We start from the raw sequence: 20431 nt of genomic DNA, 5'->3' as shown, positions 1-20431 counted from the left end.
AGAACACTTCTGGAAATAGAGGGAATTCTGGGCCTTGCAAATCATTCATGAAGCTCTGTTTGACACAGACTTCTTTTTGTCTTTGCAGACCAGTGAATTGTGGTTTAGAACTTTCAGGGTATTTCTGTGTGTTTCATTCTACTCATAAATAGGTGGGTTATTTCCATGCCTTCTAAGGAAGCACTGCTCAGTAAAGTTATAATTTTATGTTGACTCCTGTGTACCTGTTTGCTTTTTTCACAAGGAAGGAGTTGTGGAAAGAGGCAAACTGGTGTGCTGAAGGAAGAGGATGTGTGTTATAGTTTTTGTTTGATCATGAACTTTGTTCCATTTTGGTGGATCACACAGAATCACAGAATCACAGAATGTTAGGGATTGGAAGGGACCTCGAAGGATCATCCAGTCCAATCCCCCTGCCAGAGCAGGAACACCTAGGTGAGGTTACACAGGAAGGCGTCCAGGCGGGTTTTGAATGTCTCCAGAGAAGAAGAATCCACAACCTCCCTGGGCAGCCTGTTCCAGTGTTCCGTCACCCTCACTGAGAAGAAGTTTCTTCTCAAATTTAAGAAATTTGTGGATACTGGAAGCTGTGGCACCCCAGTAACTTCACCTGTGGATAGTATTGTCTTTAGCCACGTCTGAGATTTGCTCAGCAGCTCCCACAAGTAGGCCATTGTCTTCTCTGTTTCCTCTTCATAATTCTGAAATAATGTTGCTATTTATATATAAGGATTTTATTAAGCAGCCCATTAAAATCTATCTCATCCCTCAGAGACAGTGAAAAGCTATTTGTGGCAACAGTCTTTCCTTTATCAGCCCATTCTAGAGGTTATCCCAAACAGGGATGAGGACTGTTGCATGCTCAGGACAATCAAGTTCTAGCACTAGTTATACTCTTGTAAATAACATGCCTTGGGTTACGTAAATACTTTCTTAGAACATGGGGAGAAACACCTTATTTTAGTGACGAGGCTTGATCCATGTCTCCAAATGAAAACAGAGAGTCTTTCGATTAATTTATACACAATCCAGATTAAACTTTTAGAGCTGCGTTGACACCACAACTGTTATTTATATGTAGACATTAGAACTACTGACATGAAAAATGTTGCAGGCTAGTCATAGAATCATAGAATCATTTTGGTTGGAAGAGACCCTCAGGATTACCGAGTCCAACCATAACCTGTCTCTAGCACTAAATCATGTCCCTAAGAACTTCGTCTAAATGCCTTTTAAACACCTCCAGGGATGGTGACTCCACCACTGCCCTGGGCGGCCTGTTCCAAATCAGTCCTCAATTATTATTACAAAAAAAAAAAACAAACCAAACAACCCTGAAGTGCCCTAATGTTTACTTATTTGTCACAAAATCTTATTAAAAATACTGCTTAATGTGACCAGAAATTTGTTTTTCTACATGTGAATATTTACACTGTTAACATTTGGAGATGTATCAGCTACTGCTGATTTGGTAAAGTTCAAATCTGAGCTTCTAATAATCTACTTGGGACTTTAAAAATGTTTAATAGTTTTAAAGCCTGAAAGTTATATTGATGTAAGAATAAAAGCAAAAATAACGAGTTGCTTTGGAACCCCAATGCAAACACTTGGTGCTTGATGTGGTATCACTGGGGGCAGTGGGGCTTTTCTTCGTGGATCAGTGCTGCTTGCAGGAATAGTGTTTGTTCAGCAGGTATTAAGACTTTGGCATCTTAAAGAGGTGCAAGCAAGGGCCCACGGGACTGAATCAAAGTACTGGAAGTACTTCTGAAGGCTGGGCTCTGGCTCCATGACTGCCAGAGATACCATCAATGCCTGGTCTTATGTATCTGAGCCCATGAGGCCTACAGGTGAGGATAATATCCTATCCTATAGTGTTGTTTGACTGCCATTATGAATCAAAATAAGATGCTGTTTCATTTACATGAATAGTGGCCCTTTTGTCATACTCCTCTAAAGGAAATGTGGTAATGTCAGGGGGGGGAAAAAAAAAAAAAGAAAAAAAAAGAGGATTTGAGGAAAAGAAGATAAATGCTAGAAATACCAAAATTTCAGTAAAATTCTTCCTCTTCTCCTTGATCAAAGAAGATTTATGACTGCCATTTAGCATGAGAGGCAGGGGTAGTATGGATCACAATGACATCCTGAGTTTTTCTTGTGGACCTGTAGTATGTATGAAAAAGAAACACACTGAAAAAACACTTGAATCTATTTAAAGGCAGTCTAATTTCAGAGCAGCTCATCCTGTGAAAGATACACAGTCCAGCACATACGATTACACGGTGTTTCTTTCCATTGCATTTTCTTACAAAAGCTCTGGTGGTAAGATAGATTTCTCAGGAAGATTGCTCTTTTCAAATACAGATTTAATAAAAAGCATGCAGCAACCAACAGCTGTTCATGGTTATCACATGATTTACCTGTTTGTAGCACAGGTCTGATAATATTTGTAATTAATCTGACTTCTTGGTGCTGGAAATTACGCATTTGTAAAGAAAATTTTAGCTAATCAGTAAGGTGGATTTTTCTACCAGGTAGGTTTTTTGTACTTTGTGGCCAGGATTTTTCTACCACACACTAAGGACATGTCAATCAACTTGATTTGCCTTTGTATGGAAGAGGGGAGTGGAAGAAATGACCTGTGGTCCCTGCATCCCACAAAGAGAACTGAAAGATTCTAACCAGTTACTAATTTCTGCTGATAGACTTATTTTTTTCTACTCCCATGAAGACCCTCAACAGTAGTGAGAAAAGAGGTGCTCTTCTCTGCTGCTTACAGAGTTGTCCTTCCCTAGGCTTGTCAAGGCAAATGTCACTGAAGCAAGAAGCTCTTAATCATCCAAATTAGCAAGGGAATGTAGTCACCTATGTAACTCTCTCTAACAGAAATTTGCTAGTACCAAGTATATATACAATACCATAGGTATTTATGGTGCCCGTGGGAATACATTCTTTTTTATCCTAAAGCTAATACTAGAGTCCATCATAGGTTTGGTTTAGTACATCTCCAGAGAAGCATATGCATTGCATTTTTTTGTTCACTGTATGTATGGTGTTGCCATCTCTATGAATTAATTGTTCATCTTGAATAAAATAGAGAAAATTAGGGGAAAAGTATGATCGCTCCAACACCCATCTGAGAGGAGCCTATCAGGAAATAATTTCTGCCTCTCCTTTCACAGGACTGGTTCAAGGGACAGTAGCAGCTCTCATAGTTCTTTTTTAAGAGATGTGTGCAGTTAAAGCAAGGTCTGTCTGTTGTGGGTGCTGAAGTGACTGTGTTTTGTCTTTCCTGATACTTAGGGTTGTAGGAGGTTGCTCATTTTCAGGTGAAAAACTGACTGCAGTGAATGAATGTTTTGCTATAGCAGCAGAACTGAAGAAAGACAGAGGGATATGTGTGTGTATGTAAAATGCTGATTGTGGATCAGCTCGAAGATCGAGATGCTTAAGGATTTTCATCAAAGAGGAAACTGAAGGTTTTAGTGATTTTGAAAAAATGTAAAGGTCTGATTCATAAAGGGTTTTAGCAGCAATTCATGAAGCAGGAGAGGAGACACAGGTTGGTTATATCTTGTAGTGTTTGGGACATTTGTTAAAGATGTGGTAAATATCTTTAAAACCTTTTCAGATCAATCAGTCTGAAAAGTCAGGACCATCTCACTCAAAGACTAAGAGAGGGCAGATTATCTGTAAGGTCAGTAATTTTCTACTTCTTACAACTTGACTTCAAGCGACTGCAGTCGACAGTGAGGTTATTTAAACCTGAATTTCATGCTTACTGGGTGACTGTTCTTCCTGTTATGTCAGAAGGCATAGTATTAAAACATTTCCAGCTGAAGCAAACAGCTTGAACTCTTTATTTTCAAAAAATTAATTTAAGTAATGTTTTTTTTTCCTCTTTCCTGTCTACAAAATACTTACTCTCCTAATAATCAAACTCTAAATATGGTTCACCTAGTTCCAAGGTGCCTCTAGTTTCTGCTATTGAGATAACTTTTCTTCTCTTTTAGAGCTACAAGTAATCCTTTGGGAAAATGCATGAAGACTTCTAACTCTGTAAATTTATGATATACCACATTCTTTTTTTTTTTTTTCCTCCCACTATTTTACCATTTGCATGGCTTTTTCAGGCCTCTGCCTTCAACCTCTTAGTCAATATTGATAGAAGTTGAAGATGTGGGAATCTTGAGTCATCACTACATGTCTAGGGAAAAGTCATGTATATCCTCTATCTCTGTAAAAACATCTTTAAAAATAGGGAATCATTAAAATAAAGACAGGAATTTAAAGTACATTATAATGGCACTGCTTCTGTTATACTCAGTGCTGAGATCACTGTTTTTCAGACCTAGGTAAGAAGTGATAATGGTATGTCCTTCCTTGTATGTCATAAACGATATTCCTTCCCATTAAAAGAAATACTACAGGCTAGCATAGTGAATGATATGCAAATTGCAGTATGAAATCTGCAGAGAGTAAAACTCAATTCTGTGGATCACCAGAAAGTTTCAGACAATGTCCTCAGCATTTCAGAATCCCAAAGCTGAATTGCAAGCTGTAAGCACTTATTTTGTCTCTCTTGGACTACCACTGTTACCTGCAGGAATTGATGACATGGGTACTTAGTTAAGCTGGATGTAGTATTTTCTCTTAAAGCAAGTTTAATCTCAATGCACTGTGCCTTTTACTTAAATAATTATAGCCTGTGCTGCTACCTTACATCAATACTGGGGTTATCTGTGCTAAGAAATACTATGCACAGTTAGGAACTAGACACCAAGTGATAAAAATGCGTATTAAAACCCTCCAAATGGCCTTATTTAAGGGAAGTCTGCTTGGTGATATCATACACCATATCGAGTTGATTAGTATGTATGTCTAAAAGGCAAAAATACAATGGAGATATTACATGTAGCAGTATGTAAAGTGCTGCACGTAGAAAATAATGAGGTTAAAGTCATTGCAAGGTTACAAAAAGCCAGTGATGAAAGTCACACAGTTGGTGTGTTCTTGCTGCTGCAGGAGATGCACATTTTAATTTTCTAGCTATTGCAGCACAGAAGTCACCATACGGCCCTTCCTGTCATTTGCCACCATCATTCTATCAAAGCGACTGTTAGACAATTCAAGAGAAAACATCGTTCCCCCACTATTTATTTATACTTTACATACAAATGCTGTCCTTGTGCAGGCGCCCACTATAATGTGTTTATGACTAAGTCTTTGATTTTGCATGCAGACTCCAGCACCTTTATCTTTGTTGAAGGTTTGCTGGGATCTGTTCTAGGATCACTCCTGATGAATGTCTAGGAGAGCCACTCAGATTATCTTTTCCATCTATGGAAAAATAGCAGTATGAGAAAGGGAAGGTTTGTCAGCTCATTTTGCCTCCTTTAGATTTGAAGAGACTGTGAAATGCTTGCCTGTAAGTATGTATTCTCTTTGAAATTGAGTGAACTGACTTTTTAATTTAGTACCATCTATTGGTCGGCTGTGATTTTCCTTTAACACTCATTGCCTGCATGGATCATCCATGAACAGCAATAACTCTTAATCTTGACTGAAGGAAAAATTTAGGTGTTTTAAGTGTTTGAATTTGTATGTCTCTGTGTTTCAGGAATCACCAGTTAGTGAAGTGAAACAATCTGTTATGTCTTCTGTAATTAGAGGAAGATTCTTTCTTAGTGCTAGTAGTTTCCTCTGAGGGGGAAAGATTTATATAAGGAATATGGTGAACTTAACAACCAAATGTGTGCAAGAATTTTGCCATGTTGTATGTAAGAGTGAGTAAATACCAAACTTTTATGTTTTTAATCTGGATCATAAATGTCAGTTCTGCTTCTGTCACAGGCAGTGCTGGTTATCTTCTGCAGCATGGTCTCCAAATCTTTTCCAGGTGGCTTGTAAATGAGTTCATCTGTTGCTTCCCGTAGTGTAGAAGATGCTTCTCACTGACATTACACAGATTTGGAAGTGCATTTTGGGCACCAAATGTCCTTCAGTTCAGGGGCATCTCCTCCTTTTCTTCTTCTGTTTTATGATTGTATAACATGACACAACTCCTGATTCTCTACTTCGGATATGGAATATCTGACAACTGTGGGAGTTGTGGTGGGGGTTTTTTGTTGGTTTGGTTGGTTTTTGGTTTGTTTTTTTGTTGTTGTTAGGTTGTTGTGGGTTTTTTTTGGGGGGAGGGTGTTTTTGGTTTTGTATGTGATTTGTTTTGGTTTTGTTTTGTTTATTTTTAATGTATGTGATTAATTTCCTTCCAGCTCTAAGCTTTAGAGAGAACTTAAAAAACTTAAACAAATTCTTCCTTTATTACTGTACCTAGTTTATAACTGATTAAATATTTTTCTTCTCAGTTCTTGTGTCATCTTAAATAAGTTCATAAGGTCTTCTCTAAACAAAATTGAACCTACAAATACTTTCGTAGTATTAATGAGGTACTGGAGCTTAGAAGCATGCACACCTTTGTTTCTGCCTTTTTCAAATAATGTCTGGTTTTTTGATAGTTTATTTTATTAATATGATGTGTAAGAGGTCAGGCTAGGTGACTTTAACAGCACCTTTTGGCATCGGTGTCAGTGTCTCTGGTCTCTGACTGTATGATTTGCTCTGGAATTGTCTTCAGGTAACTGACTCCAGAAACTATTGTTACCCATTTACCTTCCAGCCTACAGTTTAGCTGGAAGAAGTTTGATGTAAATAAAACCAAACTTGGTGAAAAAAAGAACAAAAGCATTAAAAAAGAAGTGATCCAAGGGGTTTCTAAAAAGCATTTACTAATAGTAAATGCTTTTACTTTCGCTCGATGAAACCTAGGGCTAGTAGAAAGACTATCTCTTTCTGCAGCGTCAGTCTGCAGAAGAAAAACTGGAAAAACATTTTCCTATGCATTCTTCTAGACTTGACAACAATTTCTCCCATGGAAGTGCTCCTTTCCTGGGAAGGAATGACTCCCTCAGCTGGCTATCTGAGCTCAAGTATTTTGCGTACATCAATTCAATCTTTATTACCATTGTAAGGATGCAGAGGCATAAATAAACCTATCATAATAACCAAATTAGAAATACTGGTCATCTTATTTGCTGTCCAAATGAAAAATATTATTTGTTTTAATCCTCCTGGCCAGCTACCATGTAATGAAGACATCAGAGTGCAATTCCATCACTGCCAATGGCACCGTGACCAGTCACAGAATAAAGAATAATACCATGTAGAGAGCTCTGTTTCTGTGCCCAAGTTGTTGAGGGAACTTTTGTCTGCCTCAAAGGGTGCAAAGCCTGGGCAAGGTGCTTTTATAGTTGAGGCTGCTCTGGGTGACAAGCAAAATACTCTGGATGTGAGTACGGTGTAAGTGATGTAGAAAGTGCAGCCCTTGTCTGTGTTGGGGTTTACTTAGAAGAGAATTGTTGACTTCACGTTTATGTTATACGAACTGTGTTTTTTTAAATGACCTGGATATGAAGTTGTGGAATTGTTTTCTGGGTATGTGATGTATATTCATACTATTATGTGATGTGATTGATGTTAATTGGATGTATTGAATAGTTAAGTGTGTGGGTACTATGTTGTCAGGCAAACAGTACAAGAACTTCACAATACAATGAGTATCCTCTTACAGACGACTATGATATCACTTTTTTTACAAGGATACAGGAAATCCCGATGTGGTCTACACAATGCAGCTAATATTTACCATTCAGTAATTACTTGTAAGACTTTTTAATTGAATTTATAATGGTGTATGTAAATTGTCTGATCAAATGCAATATTGTAAAATAAAAAGAAGTGTATAGTGTTAAATGCCACGTCACTTTAACTGTGTTAGGAAGTGCTAGCATTGTACTGTTTATCCAACCCTGAAGTATATGTATAACCAGCCATTTATTTTACAAGTGAAAAATTAATGTAATAGAATCTCAGATACTAAGTAGAAGTAGTACCAAGAAACCCAGTACTTCAAAATAACTCTGTGCTGAAGAATTCCAAAGGCATTTTGTGTTAAAAAGCTAGAATGTTTAAAAAAATGAAATGCAGACTACTTGTTACATCACAATTTTTTTCCATTGCCTTGTGACATTTCAGAAGAGGAGTGCTTAATTGGCTGTAAGACTGGAGAAGCATGGATGATAACTTTTTGCCTGTTTTTTCATAGCTAGAAATACACTTGTGTTCTGTAGGTACTTCTGTAATCACACTGATTAAGTGAAAATACCGAGTATATTTTTCTTTCCATGATTTGGTGTGTACTCCCAACATTTTTCCTAGAGGTAGGAAGAACAGTGATTGAGTCCTGCAGTAAGAGCCAGAGCCAAGCTGTGCCAAACTGTGTCAGTGATGAGTTTCAAATATTTTGAAAGTTATAGTTTTCTCCCAGCTGCTTTCCTTGCTGTAGGGAATAAGTAACCTGCTCTTGCCAAGAGCTAGCTACATTTTTTTTTCCTTGAAGTGAGAATTAAGGTACTTCTCCTCCCTCTCATCTCCCCAAAACAAAGTATGCGAAGGGGAGCTTGGAAGCTTTCTTCCTCTGCCCTTCTGCTAAGAAATGTGAAAAGTCTTTCTTAGAGTCATTGGTATCAGACCAGGGGTTCTTGGCCCAAACTAGGCATCTCCTTAGAACAAGACATCCATCCCCAAATATAGTAGCTATTTTCTTCCTAGGAAACTCCATTTGTGGGTTCTTTTCTTGAAGGAAAAAAGGTGGAATACTTCTGTTGCCAGTGCAGGGGCTATGCGTTTAAAGCTGATCCAATGCTTGCTTTGTTCGTTTGTGGGTTTTTGTTTGTTTAAGCTGAAAATAAGTGTTACAGTAACAATAATGTTGTCACAGTTTATTGGGTTTCATCTTTAGGGAGTAGGCCACTGCAGACGAAGAAATGTTTGTGCTCTATGGAGATAGAATATGTGTGAGTTTGCATGGTGCATAGAAATTTATACACACATCTTAATGAAGTAATAGAAATTAAGTAGTTGGTCTTTAGATACGTCATCGCTACCTGTGACTTTCAGTGGCCCAAGTACAAAATATATTTTCGGAGTGAAAATGAACCATCTCTAAGTATTCAGAGTAGGTTTAGCCCTGAAAACTTAAATAGTGTCACTAAATAGAGCCTTGCTAAAATGTGCTCCTGAAGATGTGAGGGGCTAAAAAAGGATTTTGAGAAACTGGATGCGAGTTTACAATTTACGCTGCGAGACGGGGCCCGTCCCTCCAGGTGGGTACAGCCCTGCTGGCTGGATCTATATTTACTGGTGCTTGCGAGTCTGAAACCCTCCCATGGCTCTGAGCAGGGCGGCAACACCTGAACATGTGTTATAAGTCTCTATTGTCATTGCTGGGTAGGGATTTTTCAAGCAAACCTGCTTCTATAGTATTTGTATTCCTGTATTCCATTAGACCCTTTACTTATTTTGGAAAGCACAGAACCTGATGGACTTGCAAATATAATAATTTGTTTCTTTGTATGTGTAATGTATAACACAAATATGTTTCCTCTGTGCAAAGCTATAATAAACAACAGGGCAGTATTTGAGGCTGTTTTCAATCATGGGGAAGGATGGGGAGATATTAATAGTTGAAGTGGTTGTGCTCAGCCCTTGAATGGCAAAGTGCTGAAGCAACAGTGTAGGGCCAGTCCCCACAGATATGTTTGCAGTATGCTGGATAAGTTTAGATATAATTTCATATTTTCGCCCTACTAATGAATTGTTTTGGTGACACAAACTGGATTTAGGCAGCAGAAGTGATGGGCTCCACAGAACAGAGCAGAACAGGCTCTAAGTTCTGGCATTTGCTTAGTGTGTTTCACATTACTCTGTAAAATTAAATGGATTTCTTTTATTGATAGTTCCCCCAGGCATTATTATATCGAAAGGTCTTTCTTTAGGTAAAGTGTTAATGGCATCATGGTAGGTTTTGTTTTTTTCCTTTATCGGCTCATATTACAATATCAAGAGATAAAGTGGATTCTGCATTAAAGTATTTAAAGCAAGTCTGCATGCTTTTTATAAAAGAAAAGCCAAGAAGAAATGACAGGCCTGGTGCCAGAATTGCAGGTCAAAATCCTGTAATCTCTACTCTGAATGAATTCAGGATAGAAGGCCATAATGGGACCTTTTGGCCTTGAAATCTCTGAATCTACTGTGTATAATGAATGTAGTTTATTCTATTTACATCAGTTCTGACTGTCCAGCCTTTACGTAGTGGAATATGTAATTTGGAAGGCAAAAATCCACTTCATATACTGCTAATGAGTATGTGGAACTGCTAAGTAGCTTCCCTGCAGTGACTTAGATTTCAACCTATAAACTAGAATAGAGTTCATGTCTAGAACTACTAAAAGTGATCTGCATTTGGAAAAAAAATAGAACATATCTGTCTGTGTTCCAGTTTGGTGCATGAAGTATTTTTTTATTTGCATGGAAAATGAAAATGATAGAACAAAATCTGTTTGACAAATTCAGCATCAGGAACATGTTTAATAAAGATGCTAAAAAGAATAAATGTAACCAAATTTCACATCTCATATACAACATGTTTAGTATTCTTCCAAAGCAAAATATGTAGGTTTGAAAATATGGACATTCTGCCAAAGGCACAGTTACACCAAAACAAATTTAATTCCTGTAAATATTTGTGCATCAACCCTTCTTACATGTCCTGCAATACATCCTTGGTTGTGGAGTAGAGGAAAAATGGACAGGGCATTTCTGTTCAGGGTTTCCTCATGACATAATGGGGCTTATTCTGGATCCATTTATTTTAATATTTACAGATGATGAGCACTCAGTATGTATTTTTCACCTTTCATCCTCTAGTTTATTCAATAATTCCAGCTATTTTCCTAGGGATTTTTTGGGTGCAAAAATAAAAAAAAAATATCCAAACAGGTGTGCTAAACTATTAATAGAATAATTTCTAGGTGTCTAAAGCAGCTATCGAGTAAGTATAGATTTACTAATGAATTTAGCATTTCAATGAAAAAATTACACTTTTACTTAGGGAAAACCAGAAACTAATAAAATCAATAACAGTGTTAATCTGAAAGGGGAGCGTAATTCAAATGGAAAATAACAGGCGAATTGCTTGAATTATCTGATTAGAAGCAGGTAAGCAGTGTAACTCCCTGGAATAGTCAGTAGGATAAATCTGGAACCATAACTTAAGTATTTTTTATTTGAAACTGATGTGTGACTGAAGGATGGAGAAAAATTCTATTGTTTCACTTGCACATCGCACCTGGAACAGATCTGTGCTCCTCCTTTCATTGGGAACATGAATGCAAATTACCACCAGATGTTCACGCTGTTACAGAGCAGTTGTTGGCCTGACAAGAGTGCCATTGTTCAACCTTTCCTTGATCTTCTTGTTGTAATGTCGCCATTCAGCTACATTTTATTTTAAAATAATTGCACAGATGAGCTGCACAAAATGTCTATGACATGTCACCTTTGTAATTTTGAAAGTAGAAAAGTAAAGCACATGAAGATAATGTTCAGATAGAAACTTAATTGCTTGTGTCTCTTTCCCTTTGGAACTATGACTTTGTCTTTGAGCCAAATACAATAAAATCTGTTGGTAAGTGATCCAGAATCCTTTCCAGGTTAGTATGGGAGGCTTTAGTTAATCTCTTTCTATCAGAAGAGTTATTTGTATGAGTCTGAGATGCAGAACCGAGTTTTCTGTTTGGGTGCTGAGGAAAAGACTTTTTCCTTGGTCATTTCATCCTCCAGTCCTGCTTCTTGCTCTTAGGGAGCTCTCACTGAGTGTCCCCTATGGGACAGGACCTGTTGGATGAAGCCGAGCGCTGTCCTGGGGATCCTGCACAGTTGCTGGCACTGCCGGTCTAATCCCCCACGCTTCAGCAGACCAGTGGAATTAAATGTATGGGTTAGACAGTGATAACCAAACCAAATAGATGCCAAAGGAAATTCTGCCAGTGTTCTCAAATGTTGGTGCCAAATCTGTGTTTCCATATCCATGTTGATTGGACACTTACACACTCACCATTTAATTTTCAAATTAGCTAGCATGGGTATTTACCACGAACTCCAGTCGTATGTTAGGTAATGAACATATACAAAATCAAGACCTCTTAAGTGCTTCCATTTCATAAGTTAAATTTAGATACACGGGATTTAATACTTCTGGGCAAAAATTTTAATGGCACATGTGACTTTTGGTTGTCTAATTTCTATTCAAAGTCCAGATGCCTGATGATTAGAAATAATTTAATATAGACTGGTATTTTAGGTTGATAAAAAGACACAAATAAAACCACTCAACAGTGCCTTGATGTGATTTATGTATTACTGGTTGCATGATAATTTTCAAGAGCTAATGATCTTCATTTAATCAACATTTTTTTTCTCATAAATCAGAATGAGACACCTGCTGTTTTGGAAAGAGCAGGTTAAATAATTAAGTGTGAACAGACAATTGCCCACCTTTGTTTATTTTTATAATAACTTAGAATATTTTGTTTATCCTTTGGTAGTATAAAATTTTAAGAAAATCCTCTCAATTGTGTTTGTGTAGTTCTGTGACATTTATCTGCACCTGCTAAATTGTGGGTCCACTGCACAGTGAAGCAAAACTGTCATTGGCTCCAGTACAGTCAGGATTTTAACAAAGATGTCTAAATTCTAGCAAAGCTGTTGGATTCAGTGCAATGAATGCTTCGGCACATGGTAAATATCTCGCTGAAAAGGGCTGAAAATAGATGCACTAGTGGCTTACTGAATTTTTTGTAGTGACTGCCATAATGATGAATATTTGTTAAAATAGAAAGCATTTCTCTTGCACACAGTTATACTTAAAGCTATTATTCAGTGTCATATTTTTAAATTTACTTTAATTTTCAGTGGCCACAATTTGATAGCTGTGAAATATATCTTATTGTTATCTGCAAGTCAGAATTTCAGATTAGATTTCAAGTACATATCTAAGATCACAAACTTTTACCTTTTACTACTCAATAATTAGCAGATACTCCCAGACCTACACACAAAGTTATAAAAAGTACAGGGGATTGATTTTCATGGATAATTAGCTATCCCTTCTGCCATGTGTTCTGCATTTCAAATGGTTTATGTTATCACCATGGAGTTGATGATGACATAACTATTTCTCAGACTTTGAGCCGTGGAGATACCTTGCTCATTCATAGCTGGAATAGCATCCGTGTTGAGAAGCATTTACACCACATCCTGGTTTTGATGAGGACTGAAGATTTGGTACCATTTGAAAGTGGGGATGCAATCTATGGTGTAGTAATCATGGAGAAGGCAGTAGAGAGCCATTCAAATTAGACTTCATAGAATTAGAAATTCTCCTGGTTGATGAATATTATAACACACTACAAAAAATCAACAGTATTTTCATTGTTAGGTTATTCTCTCCCAGCACTGTCTATGGGCCAATGTTCAAGACAGTCGAACCGTACATTACAGAGGAGAGTTTGCTTTTGTAATGGCTAATAAGGTAATTTTTGTGTGTGTAATACAATCTTACAGTAGCAATGCCTGGCGTGGTAAATTTGGTGATTGTTGTTTTCATGACAGTAAAAAGCTTATTCTGAATAAGTGAATAGTCACTAAAAATTAAGGTTTTGGTTATAATTTCTTCAAGATGAAGTTGGCTACAGCCGTTACTGGACTTTGCACAATGTCCACATACTACAGAGATAAGCTGGAGAACGGTAAATAATAAGCACCAGCATTGTCAGTGTAAAGCTGGAAATCCTACGCTATGACCTTATTTGTCTTTGACATGGGAGTGCCAGATTTTTGGGGGCTGCATTATTCAGCTTGTTACAGGCAGCCCTGAGGCCACTTCGGTGCTATGCGTGCGATTGCTCTCACGGCAGGTCCATAGCCTGGGTGTGATGGTGGGCACTGAGCCACCAGCTCTGGCTGAATCAGCTCCCTGAGACACCTTCATGTGGACAAAAAGGGGTGAGCAAACTACAGCCCCACGGCTGCTTCAGAGACTGGTCTTTTACTGTGTTATGTATGGAGCCATTGAATTTTAATTTTCTCACTTGTTGGGCTTATCTGTGAAACCCCAGTCCCGTCTAGAGCACCACAGAAGTAAGAACAATGGTGAGCTCTCAGGAGAGGCACAAGAAGTTCATGTTTCTATTACAGCTTGAAATACTAATTTTTATTTGAGAGCTGTAATTATATAGGAGTAGAGAAGCATATAAACCTTCCTCTTGAAATCACTGTGTCTTAGCCAAAGTGCAGCCTTGCCGATTCAGTAATCTGTGCGAAATCCAGCCTGGACCATGCTGCCCACTCCAAAGCAGAGCTGTCTGTGTCCTGTCTGGCTTGTTCTCTTGACAGGTGCAGAAGAAAGATCGACTCTCAAGGCTGTCAGAGAAGTGCTGCTGTATTGAGATACCTTGTTATCTCTCTGGGAAAGAGGCTGGGATAAGATGTGTGACTGAGACTGACAATTTGTTCCCTAATTTTTCAATAGTCCAGGGACACGTACATTATTTGGGCAACAGCTGGCTGAGTCCATTGCCAGGCTGGCTCAGTAATGGTCCTTGGTGCAATGCAAGAAAGCAACCAGAGATTATTTTTTATTTCTGACCAAAAATGTTTCCACGTAGCTGGTAAAACAAGAAGTTTTTTTGGAAATTCAGGAACAGGTGGGGTATTCTGTGCTGGCAAAATAACATCAATGATGATATCTGATGTTTCACCATCACTGCACAATCTGGGGTGAGAAAACCAAAGTGCTGGTATAACTTTCCCTACTCTTCTGCTTTGAAGTTTTTAGCACCCTAACTGCAGTACATTTTCTAATTCAAAGTCCCTATATATATATATATATATGTATATATATTTTTACAGAGAGAACAGCTAAATAAAAGTGTAGGGAACAGAAGGTGTCCAGGAGTAATAACCTGGTGGACCTTCCTGGAGTTGCGTGACACTCGAGCAGTATTTGGAAGGCGCTCTCTCTATTGTGAACACTGCCCCTTTCCCTCCTCTTTCCCTTCATGCTCATTTACTGTTAATGGCATTTCAAACAATTTGGAACAGACTAATAGACTTGAGTCTATTATCCTAGCTTTTAACACCATGAAATCATGTTTAGTGCTTTGCTCTAGGGTGGGAAATGAATATCCCTAACATTTTCTTCCCAATAATGACAGAAATACAGATGAAGATTTCTGCATTAGAAAAAGTGAAGTGGGGAAAGTGTGAGGAGGAATGGCAAAAATAGTCAAATCTTGTGCTTTAGTCCATCAACTGATTGCTCTTTGGGTTAGATAACTGTTTCACATTTATGCTAGTACACATTTAGATCGTTGCACTTTCATTTATTTTTATTAATTTGCTTTGCAGTGCTTTGTCCAATTGTGTCCTAAAAGTGAAGGAGACTTTTATTACTTCTGATAGGAGGTTGATTATGGCATGACTCGTATTTTCTTTCAACTTTTCGTAATTGTTGGACAGCTCCTTAAATGATGTAAGTTACTATTGTGGTGTATTGACTGTTTCAGAAAGCTGGAGCTCAGCTGTAGCTGTTGTATCCTGAGCATGCTCTTGAAATGGAGAAAATGAGGCAGACCCTGCTGGGGCAGCCTGGATTTGGGAAGCCTGAGTGAGCAGATCTATGTAGAGCTGCTGTGCTCACTCCCAAGCAGAGTCCCAGGGGAGCCGAAGAGAAGTGCAGGCAAAATTCTCCATCCAGGGAGAATGGAGAAGAAATAGCTCCAGCAAACTGTTCCTGCTGTCTGCCACGGCTGGCAGGACCAAAGCTCTCAAAAGGTTGCAGTTTAAGTTACCAGTTAATAAATCGAGAAGCTTGTAGGGAAACTTGGAAATTTCTAAATTAGAATAGCTTTGTGTTATCGTGGCAGTACATAGAAGAGGAATGTACCTTTCAAAAACCTTGGGGTGATGGTTTAGTTTTGCTGTGAAAATGAAGCTGACAGCATGCCTGAATTCCACAGCGTGTCTGGGTAGAGCCGCAATACAGTTACTGTGGCTCATTCAGCTGCATTCTCTGTGATTACATGCATTCGGTCTATCTATATCTTTTTTCGTCTTTGTGAAGTAATTCAGCTCCATCCCTCGTGTTTACATTTTTTGCGCATGTACACAAGTGACTTGTTTAGGCAGCAGACAGTGAAGTTCTTCCAGCTGAGCTGGTCACAGACGTTATTACCTGTGGCTGATGGTCGCTGTCCACCTTATTGCCTCCCACAGCTCTGCAGTGAATATTTCCTCACCTGCTTCACCTCAAACTCAAGAAGGTTTGGTTTAGCTGCACTATATATTTCACTATTATATTTTATTTTCTTGTAAGTCAGTCAGTGGATTTGTTAATATTCAAGAGCTGCCTACTTTCTCTGTCCCATCTGAAGTGCTGGCATGGGGACATCAGCAGTTGTACCAAGGAGGCACAATACTGTGCAATTGCATGACAGGGAAGAAATCTGCAATTTTATACATGAATAGTGACTGTTGAGAAGAGTTGAAGATTTTCATAGATTGGTATACTAAAGTAATCAGGAGCACTGAAAATTGGCATGATTTGAGCATGACTTGGTATGATATCCAACCACAAAATTAGGAAAAGAGAAAAAATACATTAAATATGGATGGAGATTTGAATTTTCCAGGCCAATCCAGCATGCCTGGTCACTTTAATCTGGAGTTGAAGAGACAGGAGGATAGGTTTTGTGCCTGCACTCCCAGTTTGTGCTGGTTACCCCTTTCTGCAAAAATATGCAACATGCGATAAACATAATTAAAAAAAAAATCCAGATTGTTTTTGATTAGTCTGGTTAATCCATCAATATCAGCATAAAAGTTAAAATATGCTCTCTTGCGCTTGATCTTCACGTGAAGATCTTCACACATAGCTCTGTGTAATAACTGAGAAGTCCAAGTTCTCAGCAGAGCTAATTTGCTTGTGTCTGGCAGGATGCTACTGTGACTGTTGCTTCCATTCCTGTAGCTCCTGTGCCATAAGATCTCATGGGTTTTGGTTAGTTTGTGTTGGTCCTTAGAAGGGAAAGACGAGAGCTCTGGAAGTCAGAAAGTACAGGAATTACTCATGTCTACAACTTTGCAAGCCACTTTGTGTAGGGAATATTCTATATAATGAAAGGTTGTCTAGAAGAGTCGTAGTTTGCATTATAAAACTAGTGCAGAATAAAGGCTTTCTTGAAAGCACTGCTAACAGGAGCTCAGACTTTTAGAAGAGCAGTGGAAATCTGGCACATGACTTATCTGGCATATTGAAATTTGGTCTGTATGTGTAATATCTTTGTAAACGACTATTTTATTTAATTAGCAAACACTTAATTAGACAAAGATTTGTCTAGCACCTCCTGTTCATTAAATCAGAAAGCATTCTCTATTTTAATTAGCATGACATTTCCTATAATCAATTTAATGAAATGCCATCTGCAGTTCTAATAATACGGTATACAGCAAAGGCTGATTGACGTATGTGTTGACAGCAAGGTATCAACATTCTCTTATGTTTGTAATTAAAAAAAAAAAAAAAGTAAAATATAAGGAAAAAGAAGACTCTGACTTGCTAATGCTGCTGTTCATGCTGCAAACCAGAATTTTATTTAAACAATCCAAAACTTAGTAAATATTTTCAATGGGAAACCAAACTTTACAATCTTGAGGTTAAGCCCGGAGCTTTTTGTGTCATGTAAAGGTCTGAATATGCAGCTACTACCAATAAAAGAAGAAAACTTGCAACTACTAAAAGGTTGGATCAGTATTGAGGTACAAGTGAATAGGGCGCTGGACTGAAAATTGAGACTTGAGTTCCTCGATGTGCTCTTGATGGGCTGTGTGACATGTGGCAAATCACTTCAGCTCTTCGTCTTCTTTAATTATTACCTTTTGTATTGTCTTTTATTTTCTAATTCTTTGGAGCAGAAAACTGATGATATGTAATAAAGTTTCTAACACAATGGACTTATGGATCTGTACACAAGGAAAAGATGGGTTTCTGAGGAAATAGTTGCCCTACTTAATATTAATTGTGTCCTTGTGAAGGAAGGTGCAATGTCTCTCTCTAAGTCAATCTTGTTTTTCAAGTTGGTGAAAGGACAATTAATGTTCATTTGGGGAACACTAGTGAAAGAGAGTAAAGAAACAGCTCAGTGGGCTAACACTGCACAACTGTTGTTTGAAATAATTAGATGATTTATTTTGCAAAGCAATAGCAGTCCAGATACTGTCCTGAACTCCATCAATCCCACCCCACTTCCTAAATATGATCCTAAAATAGTTTAGTAAGCTCTTAAAATGAGGCTTCATTAATTTTACAGAACATAGCAGAGGACATTCACTAGTGCTGTATATCTGGAGTTTTTGTAGAGTCAATTAAAATACAGCTACATTCTTATGAATAAGCTAAGCATATTTTTTATGATAGCATAACCTTTTTCACCAGTCATGTTTACTTCCCACTTCATAAAATTCAGGGATCTGTAATGAATTTCTCAGACATTAATGAGGATTAGTAAAGTTCTTTTGTGTTTTCTTCAGGCTTAATTTAGAACTTTCCTTATGCTTTCTACATTTTCATATCAAAGTAGTTTCATTTGATTAAATGTAAATCTCTAACATGGGCTTTAAATAAGATGGAAGAATCAGCACTCAATCTATTCGATCTCTTATTAGAAATAGTGGGAAATTTGAAACCTTTTTTTTAAATCAAGGATTATGTAGTTATTCTGTATTCCTTGGTAATTTTGCAAGTATTGATACGAACAGATACAAAACCTGTTTCGTAGAAGCCACAATTAATTTTGTATTTTTTTTTTTTAGTTTGGGTGTATTCAATTATTTTTCATATGGAAGCTTATAAAGCAAGTAAGTTGTAGAAGGAAAAAATTAAGACAGTTCATCCTACAGTGTTTTAAATGTCCCGCAGGTGGACCTATTTAGCTTAAACCCTCCTTTACTAACATTCAGCTTCTGTGACGATCTGGTATTTTGTGGCCCAGCACTAATCACACAGGACATGGACTGGCTTAAGATATAGTATGTATCTTTGTCACTCCAGTTACCAGAGATAGCACAGAAGTTTTGTTAGAGTCACTTCTAAGCAGATATCAGAATATGGTGTCCAGCAAAAGCTTCTTTCTTTGCAAAACTTTACTTTGGTATATGGCCCTTTTCCTCACAAATATTGTTGGACCTTAACGTGTCAGAGTGACAGTGGTATCGAGGTGAGAGTGGGTTTGTGTTCAAGATGTCACTTCATTCACAGCAATCCCATTTTTGCCACAGAAAATGTTTCCATTTAAGTGAAATAATATTTTTGAGTGAGATGAACATGCTATATAGCATAACTGATATTTTTGGAGCTCATGAGGCAAATCAGTAAAACTAGATATTATGAGTGCAATTCTTCTCTCAGTCTTGTTTGCATATTGTGATAAAGATATTCTAATGATTGTAATATGCTGGTTTTCTCTACAGATGTATTGAATACTAAATGTGTTTGCTAACTGTTAATGCCTTTGTTTTTGCAGATACAGCAGTGGTGTACAAAAATAGGAATGGACACGTTGTTGAACTGAATGTAGAAACAAATACAACTACATTATTATTGGAAAATACAACTTTTGTAAGTAATATATATTATTTACTTGTTTCTTGGTGGAAATCTGATAGCAGTTTTCCCTGCAATAGGAGTGAGAGAGTATAATATTGAAAGATTACAGAACATATGTTTATAACCTGGAGTAGATTATCTATAAATGGAAAGTTTAATCCATTCCTCTTTCAGTGCATGGTTTCTGGCTGAAGTTATTTGTTGTATTATCCAACTTGTATGTAAACAACTAAGATATTGGGGGATGTGTTGTTGGCTGTAGTTCCTGCTTTGTTCAGGCCACTTGAAGGATCATGCCTAGCATATGTGCTGGTGAATCTACCTGATGTCTATTTTAATAAGAGATTTCATAAAATGGGAGAATGCTCAGAATGTTGAGAGCTCTTCCCTATTACAAAAGGGGAAGGTTTTTGAAAAGTCATATGATGATTTTCCTTTAAGCAATTAAATATTCAAAGAAAAATGTGTTTCCTAGTCCTCTTAATCTCTGGCTTGTTCCTGTGTGCTTTAATGGCAAACCAGATGTTTGGGGATTTTTCTTCTTGACCAGTAAATAGTACATGCATGAGTGGTTTGCATAGGCTTCCGACTAGCGGTAATTGCTAAGAAATGTTTTAATGCCTTAGTTTACATTTTCTTTTGCTTTGCTTGGTGCTGCAGTTCTCAGTGAAACCACTTATATCTTACCCTGTAATTCTCGTTTATCAGGGTTTTGCAGCATGAACATGTGACTTGTCAACCTTTCTTCAAAAATACTCCATACAGACCACTGGCTGTTATTGTTAATTCCTGTATTTTTTAATTTAG

At 37.6% G+C, this 20431-nt stretch overlaps 1 protein-coding gene across 1 annotated transcript in view; it reads left to right on the top strand.

Moving 5' to 3' along the window:
• DPP10 (dipeptidyl peptidase like 10) overlaps positions 1-20431 on the top strand; it is a 271498-nt gene that overhangs the window by 101186 nt on the left and 149881 nt on the right. Inside the window, exon 4 of the mRNA XM_065637601.1 lies at positions 19542-19636. Within this exon, the coding sequence (XP_065493673.1) occupies positions 19542-19636 (95 nt within the window). The remainder of the gene's footprint in view (positions 1-19541; positions 19637-20431) is intronic.

The sequence above is a fragment of the Caloenas nicobarica genome, chromosome 6, assembly GCF_036013445.1.
Source record: "Caloenas nicobarica isolate bCalNic1 chromosome 6, bCalNic1.hap1, whole genome shotgun sequence".
Taxonomy (NCBI): Eukaryota; Metazoa; Chordata; class Aves; order Columbiformes; family Columbidae; genus Caloenas; species Caloenas nicobarica.
Note: the sequence above shows the minus strand (reverse complement) of the source record. Positions and strands in the feature narration are given on the sequence as shown.